The 8,123-nt window shown below is 47.2% G+C and overlaps 1 protein-coding gene across 1 annotated transcript in view; it reads right to left on the bottom strand.

Moving 5' to 3' along the window:
* LOC101851175 overlaps positions 1 to 8,123 on the bottom strand; it is a gene marked incomplete in the record, with an annotated part of 28,317 nt that overhangs the window by 6,334 nt on the left and 13,860 nt on the right. Inside the window, 2 exon segments of the mRNA XM_005092363.3 lie at positions 469 to 584; positions 2,436 to 2,517. Of these exon segments, the coding sequence (XP_005092420.2) occupies positions 469 to 584; positions 2,436 to 2,517 (198 nt within the window).

Here is an 8,123-nt window from a genome sequence, read left to right as displayed (position 1 = left end):
GATGATGATGATGATGATGATGATGATGATGATGATGATGATGATGATGATGATGATGATGATGATGATGATGATAATTTAAAAAATAGCCCTAATAATAAAGATAAATTACATCTATATAGCGCCCAACCCTGATCATAGCGCTTTATAATACAATACAACAGTAACATAAAATGTGTTCTGACCAAAAGAAAATCTTTCCAAATATTAATCTTATTAATTTAAAAACAGAAATGACTTCAGCTGATATTTGAATGAATCAAAGGATTTGATCTCTCTTAAAGTACTTGGCCAAGCATTCCGGATTTTGGGGCCTTGATATTCAAATTCCCTTTCACCCATTGTTTTAAGTTTCATAGATGGTAAAAGAAATGTCTGTTTGTCAGCGAATGACCTTAAGCCGTAATCTAATCCAATAACTACACACTCGAAATACAACAAAGCAACTAGAGGTCCAAAATGTTTTACCAGGATGGTGAGGTTAACCAGTCCATTGCTTAGGAGCTCGTTGTCGTCAATGTCCAGGGGTCCAGACGTGGTTATCAACCCTGTGCTTGCGTCAATGCTAAATTTGTCCGAGTTCTCTAAAAGAAAAGAAAAAAAAACCCCAAGAAAACAACGTAAACAATTTCGTAGACAGCTTTTTCTAAATGTTCTATTGTTTTTCCAAACACTAACAAAACAATTGTTAGATAATATCTGGTATAAATAGTTGAGTCTGTATTTTGTTTTCTGCTTACGAGTAATTCATAGAACAAGCCCATAAGATTTACCCAGGTTATGAACTGTTTTCTATCGTGTAACAATGTATGACATCCTTCGGAATGAAATGTCATTGGTGAACTCTTAGAGTATCCTGGAAACAAATAATAAAGAATGAACAATTACGACGAAGAATAGGTCCATATTATATTATACAAACATCAACACTCCCCCAGAAAGTAATAAAACTGCAACTGAGCTAGTTTGGGCGCATTATCTGCCGTGAATCACTCGAGAAACACATTCTGGAAGCAAAGGTTCAAGGCAAGAGAAAAAGGGGGAGACCATGCAGAAGACAGAAACAGGACATAGAAACCTGGCTTTGAACCAAAACAACACAGGAAGGCAGAAAAGCTAGGAACAGAAGTGTTTTTTTTAAAATTGGAGAACGGGTAGAGAAGCAACGTCCAAATGTACTCGGAAGAAGAAGAAGAAGAAGAAGAAGAAGAAGAAGAAGAAGAAGAAGAAGAAGAAACGATGACTCCAGTGCCTACGTGTTTCACCTTGTTGATGTGGCTGTCCATATTCGAGAGAAAACGGGATAGCATTTTATTTTCTTCCATGACCCCAATAAACCAGAGCTACATGCTGTATACAGCTAACTTTCCTGGTGCCCAGAGTAAGCTTGAAGTGAAAGTTAGGCTTTCTTTGGTCGTGCCCAACGTTCTAAACAGCATCAATGAAATCTAGAAACCTTGTAATATAGAGCTTTCAGATTCAGAATAATCATGTAATAATTATTGCATTTCGTTTAAACTCTGAAGAAAAACGTATTGAAAAAAAAATAGTTTCGCGTAACCCAAACCTCTTTGGTGTAACTTAAAATGACCTCCGAGAACCTAGCATAAAGAATATTGAGATGACGGTTTGAAAAGCCTCCCCTCTAAAAGCGCAGAAAAAGTAAATTTCGACTTCTTGTTCGTGAAATAAAAAAAAAAGCTGTTTTTGTTTTTCCCTCGCGTGACGTCACGGCAAACCCAAAGTGGCCCCAAGGAAAGCGGAGGAAACCCTCGATGTGCGAACTGTACTAGGTCAAGTGAGGCTAAAGTTCACCTTTATCAAAATGAAACACGACCGCCAGACATTGTGCTCAAACTAGGACTGTAGTTACATTATGTGGAGCATTGAATTGTCAAACTGTTCAACTGTTCAAAGCCCAGTCATTTTCCAGGAGAAAGAGAAAAAAAACCCGTTTCATTCTGTTAAAAACTGCTACCTAGATTATTATGTTTTTTCTGTTTTTATTTTAAAAAACCCCATTAGAATTTGAATTCGACAAAATGTCAATTGGGTATATGCCACCAATAGTACATAACCCCCCCCCCCCTTTTGCAGTCAAATAAAATAATAAAATAAAACATATTTTAGACTCAGTAGGCTTACACTTGAATAGCTGGCCTGCGAAATTTTAGTAGTATGGATGTTTTTACACCACACTCAACACAATTTAAATAATTGAGGAGGAGGGCTTCCGACCTTGCCTGTCGTTAGGGAGGGACAACCAGGGCAGAGAGGGAAGCAACATCCTTGCATAACAGAAAGACCGAGATACTCGATAAAAAATCCCCCACCCCCGGCACTCGGGAATCGAACTCAGGTCTCCTGGGTGCGACAAGGAACACCTAACCGCTATATCACAGACGTTGGACAATCATAATATCGCTTTGTCCTACCGTGTATAATGGAGAAGACGATGTCGTTCTGGATAGCGGCACTGTCTCCATCTCGAGCTGTGACAGCCAGCACTGGGGTGCCCTGTAACGAAACAGTAGTTGGAAGCTTCATCATCTCTCAGGTCTCAGTGTGTGGGTGGGTGACGGTTGCTCTGGTGTGGTGTGCACAAACAAAGACAAACATTATCTAACATTCCCAAATATGCGCACCCATAAGATTAAAAAACCCCAACAAAAAAACCTTCTGCCCCTTATTCTTATTTGCTCTTGGGCCCAGTATGGTACATGGGTCGTATTTCATCACACAATAGACAGGTGAGGTAACCAGTACGCCAAGCGGTAAGAGCTGAGTTGAAATCCACTTAAGATCCCCATCCATCTGAGAGCCGTTTTTATTTTTTCTCCTGGTGACGGGTTTCTAAGTCTGAGACCACTGTACCTTTCACTATGTAAAGTTTAAATAAGAAGCAGGACCTCCGAAATGACCAAAACAACGATACAAGTAGATGGAGCGCCTTGATAATTTCCTAAACAATCTACGTTCAAGAATCCCCCATTGTGGGTTCGAAACAGGATATTCAGGATCATTATTCATAGCCGAGTTTGATATCAAGTGAGCCAACGACACCATCTTTGGGGATGAGTGTTATTGTTGTTGTTGTTGTGTGTGTGTGTGTGGTAGCCTATCCGTTCGAAATGTTCGGAGCCCCGAAGAGTGTGCTCTTCGCCAGGGCAACCGCCTCCCTTGGGTAGCGGGTGAGGCAGTCCAACCTCCCTGAATCCTCCCCGAAGAGATGCCACCGCCGGGCCTCCGTGGCGGGGCATCTCTGCAGCCAATGCTCCAAATCTTGGGGCTCCTCGCTGCACAATGGACATATTGGGTCCGATGTTTTGTCTATTCTATTTTTGTAGGCCCGAAGCCCAGAGAAATGACCGGTCCTGATTTTTGCCAGTAATGACTGGTCACTGCGGGACATAATAAGAGCCTCTCGTTTTAAAGAAAATGCCCTGTATACTTCCTTCGTCCGCGTGTGGCATATAGGGGGGTCTTTTGTAATTAGTTTTATCTGGGCGCACGCACTGTCATAAGTAATTTGGCGGCCTGGACCCGGCAGCGCTGTTGCCAGTTTGGCATTACTGTCAGCGAGATCGTTGCCGAGGATATCGCGGTGACCAGGGATCCACTGAATCGTGGGTTGAGGTATTGCATTATTTATGCGTAGTCGCAATTGGTCGAAGGATGGTGATGTTCCCACAAGTGCCATGCATAGTGATTGACTGTCGGTGAAGATAGCGACCGAGTTGGATGCATCGCACTCTTTGTCAATCCAGTCAATGGCCATTTCCAAGGCTCTCCTTTCTTCCTCGAAAGAGCACGTAAATATGGCGCCTTTCTCCCTCAATGTCTCGACAACGGTAGGGTTGGACGGGTTCCCCGTTGTGATGACGACTCCAGCGCCGCCGTCCGTTGTTCCTGCCCTAGCCGAGCCGTCAGTGTAGATATTGTACTGTGCGCCAAGCTCTCGTGCTCGACGAACAGCAGCGCTTTGAATCTTCCCACTGGAGTCACTCCTTCCGCTTATGCCGTACAGGTGGGGAAAAGTGATGTCGGGGTTGATTCCACACGTTCCCAGGGCCTGGTTTCGAAGTAAGTGATGGGCCTCCTCTCGCAGTCGAACAGATGTGGGCTCTTTTTGCTGACGTCTTCGGCCCTTTTTCGGAAATCCCTGCGTCCTTTTAGGCGTCTGTGCACTTGTTCCGTTGCCGCAATTCGTCGAGGGTGGTCGTTGTTCAGTCGGAGGGCCTTCTCTCTTGATCGGAGACAGTTAGCATTTATGGTAGACTGAATGCTTGGGACCCCCGTTTCAGCTCGAAGTGCCTCGATCGGTGAGGACTGGGCTTGGGTGGTAATCAGTCGCAGACATCTGTTTTGAATCACCTCCAGATTATTTATCAGAGTTTTGCTCAGCCACGGTTGCCAGCTGCTGCTCGCAAAGTTGAGAACACTTTGTATATGAGTGAGGTAGACCTTGCGTAGGTCGTCTTTCCTCCATCCCCATTTTGAGTGCGCTACAGCGCCGAGCATCCTCATCTTCTGTGTGGCCTTAGCTATTACTGTCTCAACCTGTTTCCTGAACGTGAGCCTGCGGTCGAGTGTGACTCCCAGGAGTCTTGCGTAGGGCTCATACCTAATTGACGAATTATTTATCGTGATGCACGGCTTCCATTCCGAGTCAGATGTTGCGAGCGTGAAGAATGTTGTCTCGCTCTTTGAGCCGTTTAGCGTGAGTTTCCATCGCCTGTTCCAGTCAGCAACGATGTCCGCCGCTCTTTGTGCCAGACTTTCGGCGTCTCGTGTCGTGCGTGATGAAGCGAGGATAGAGACGTCGTCAGCGTAGAGTGAAATTGTGAGATCGTCCGGAAGTAGTTTCGCCAGTTCGTCGATATAAAAAAGGAAGAGGATGGGTGCCAGGACCGAACCTTGTGGGAGACCTTGGTTCATTTTCCTGCTATTACTCAGTATTCCATTGAATCGGACTCTGGCTTGACGATTTTGAAGGAAGTCATTCAGCCATAAAACGTATGTATCTGGGATACCTCTGTCCAGGAGGGTGAGGAGTAGGCGTTCTCGCCAGACCGTGTCGTATGCCTTTGAAAAATCGAGGAGGACGAGTACCGATTTTTCCTTCTTTTGGAAGCCATCAGAAATCTTCTGCGTAATTCTCAGAATTTGGTCTTCCACACATCTCCCCTTCCTGAAACCAGCCTGCAGTTCGGAAAACCAGCCGTTCCGCTCGGCCATGTCGTACAGTCGTTCAGATACCATTCTCTCCATAACTTTGATGACACAGGATGTGAGGCTTATCGGTCTAAACGACGTTAGTTCCGATGCTGGTTTGGCGGTCTTGAGGAGGGGGACAATGATGGCGTCTTTCCAGACTTGTGGGACATCAGCTGAGCGAAATGACATGTTGAAGATGGAGAGCAGTTTCTTCAGCGCCCTGGGACCCAGGTTTTTGAGGAAGGACGGGGGGATGTTGTCTGGTCCGGGTGATCCGCGGGACTTCATCTTTGCAATGGCATTCCTCAGTTCCCCGATAGTGAAATCGGGCTGGTCTGCCCTTGGGTTGTTCCGTAAGTATTTCAGTCGCTGTTTGAGTTGCCAGTTTTCGGCTCTGTCTTCTTTCGACATGTTTAGACTGCAGACGTTCGCGTAGTGGTCTGCGAATATGTCCGCCTTATGCTTGCTTGATGTCACCAATCGCCCATTGTGTGACATTGCTTCATTTGGCGAGTTTGTCTCAGGGGTACCGTTGAGGCTTTTTATGATTTTCCACATCTTGGTGTCGTCCTGTGAGTTGGTGGTTTTCTCGAGCAGTTTTCGCCAGGCGTCGGTCTTAGCATCGTTGATCGTCTCCTGCGCCACGTGGCACGCCTCTAGCCATTCTTTGCGGCGGGTTCGCACTTCTTTCCGGAGTCTATTTCGCCTCCGGATTGCTCTTCGAACTGTGGGGGTTTCCCATGTCTTTGTGTGCCTGCCTGGTTTCATAATGCCGACAATACGGGTACCGACGTCCATCATGGCAGTGTAGAATTCAGACACCATGTTGCGGATGTGGTTGTTCGACGGCATTCTAGTCACAGTGTCACGTTCAACGGCGTCGGTGAAAGCTTTCCAGTCGACACCGAACGATTTCCAGGTGACTTGACCCTTGAATACTGATCCATGGCTGACCTCAGTGTTAAGGGTCACGGAAATCGGCGCATGGTCAGAGCTGCCAATTCCGTCTACTGGGCACCAGGTGTGCTTCCCGCTCCATGTTGACCCACATATAGAGACATCAGGGGTACTTTTTCCTCCGGTTGATGGTAGGGAAGAGGGAGAGGGATTGGGGTTGGGATGGTCGTCATGTCTCGACTTGGTGTTGATACGAGTGTGTCTTCCGTCGTTCATTACCGTCATGTCGCTATCCAGTGTCCAGTTCAGCAGAACTCTTGCATCCGGTGGTTGAAAGGGATCCCAAAGGGGACTGTGGGCATTAAAGTCACCTAGTATGATAGACCCGGGTGTGGTTGGGAGTTCGTCGGTTGCCAAACGAGTAGATTGTTGAGATGTGTGGGATCTGACGGGGGGGGGGGGGCAGTAGATATTGCACAGTGTGACCCATTTCCTCTTCCCGACCCTCACCTTAAACATCGAAAGCTCAGTTCCTCTGATGGACGCGTCTCGGACATGTTCGAAAACCAGGGTATTCTTGATATAAGATATGAGACCTCCACCTCCGTCCTGGCTCCGTCTGTCCACCCTGATTGATGAATATCCCTCAAATCTAGGTGTCGTCTTACTTGGTTTTAGTTTCGATTCCTGGATGAGGCAGATGTCGAAATCACCCTCCTTCAAGCGAAGTCCAAGCTCGTTTGCCTTAGTTGCGATGCCATCGGCGTTCCACTGCATAATGCTGAGCGAACTTTTGATCCACTTTTGGGGTTCCTCGACAGATGTTTCGATCGCTGTGCCACCCACCACCCGTGTGAAGTCTCTGGGCTTATTCGACCGCTCACAACCCTCACAGCTCCAACTGTGGGTACCTTCCGCAGCGGCGTTTGCGAGCAGTCTCGTTAGTTTCGTGCAAGACTTGTGGAAGTACTGGGTACAGGACGCGCATGCAACTGGCGTGGTATTCACTCGGATTGGTTTCCGGCAGCCCTTACAGTTGGCTTTGGGCCGTGGGGTGGATGGTAGGGGGGTAGATCTGACAGTATTATTTGTGATTGGGATTGCGGTTGGTGCCGTGTTGCAGGAGTGGGTTGCACACCTCCATTTTGTCTTGGGGTGGTACCTGCCGATGTGGCTGCACCTAACGTCCTTATGGCACTCGCTTGAGCATCCCAATTCGTCGCAGCGGAACCGGCCGGCGTTTTTCCTGAGCATCTTGCTGCAAACGCTGCACTCGCGTCTGGCAAAGGTCTCCTGTCGGGGTGTTTGGTCGACGGGGACTGGGGGTGAGCAGTGAGTTCTGCAGAGCCATTCGCGCTTCCTGGAGTACCGGGAGATGCCGCTACAGGATTGATGACATTTCTCGTTGCAGCTGTCAGCACTGCATATGAACTGGTTAAGAAGCAGCCTCTCTTTTCGGCCGCAGGCGTTGCAGACCTGTGGCGGCAGGGCATCCGGTGAAGGGGATGTCCTTTCGGCTTGGGCAACAGTGTTGATTGCGGTAGCTCCACTGTGGGTCGGAGAGTGTCGGTTGAGTGTCGGCTGAGTATTGTGAGTGGGGGTTTCTCTAGCGCTGGTGCTGTTCTCATTGGAGGCTCTGGGTCCTGGGGAGAAAAAATGGGGAGGCCGGGCCGCCTCTTGGAGTCGCGCTGTCTCTCTGGGGGCGGTGTCGGCTTGGGTTTGGTGTCCTTTTGTTTGACCTGGGTTTTTTCTCTGAGATATTTCAAATTGTAATGTTCTTTTCCCTCCTCTCTTTGACCGTGTAGTTTTTGGGATCCTATTTAGATTGTTTTCTCTTAGTTTCCTCATAACATTGGGAGATATAAAGACATGGTTCATTGGTCGAAATAACAACAGAGTGTCTGGGGAGTATGTTGTTCTATTTTCCCTTTCGGTGAATATCTCTACACTGTCCATTCAAACCGATGATTGGTGACCATGAAGATTAGGGGAAGCTCGTAGAAAAAATC

This window comes from Aplysia californica, unplaced genomic scaffold (genome assembly GCF_000002075.1).
Source record: "Aplysia californica isolate F4 #8 unplaced genomic scaffold, AplCal3.0 scaffold00045, whole genome shotgun sequence".
NCBI classification, from domain to species: Eukaryota; Metazoa; Mollusca; class Gastropoda; order Aplysiida; family Aplysiidae; genus Aplysia; species Aplysia californica.
The sequence above is the reverse complement of the archived record's forward strand: the minus strand, read 5'-3'. Positions and strand labels throughout refer to the sequence as shown.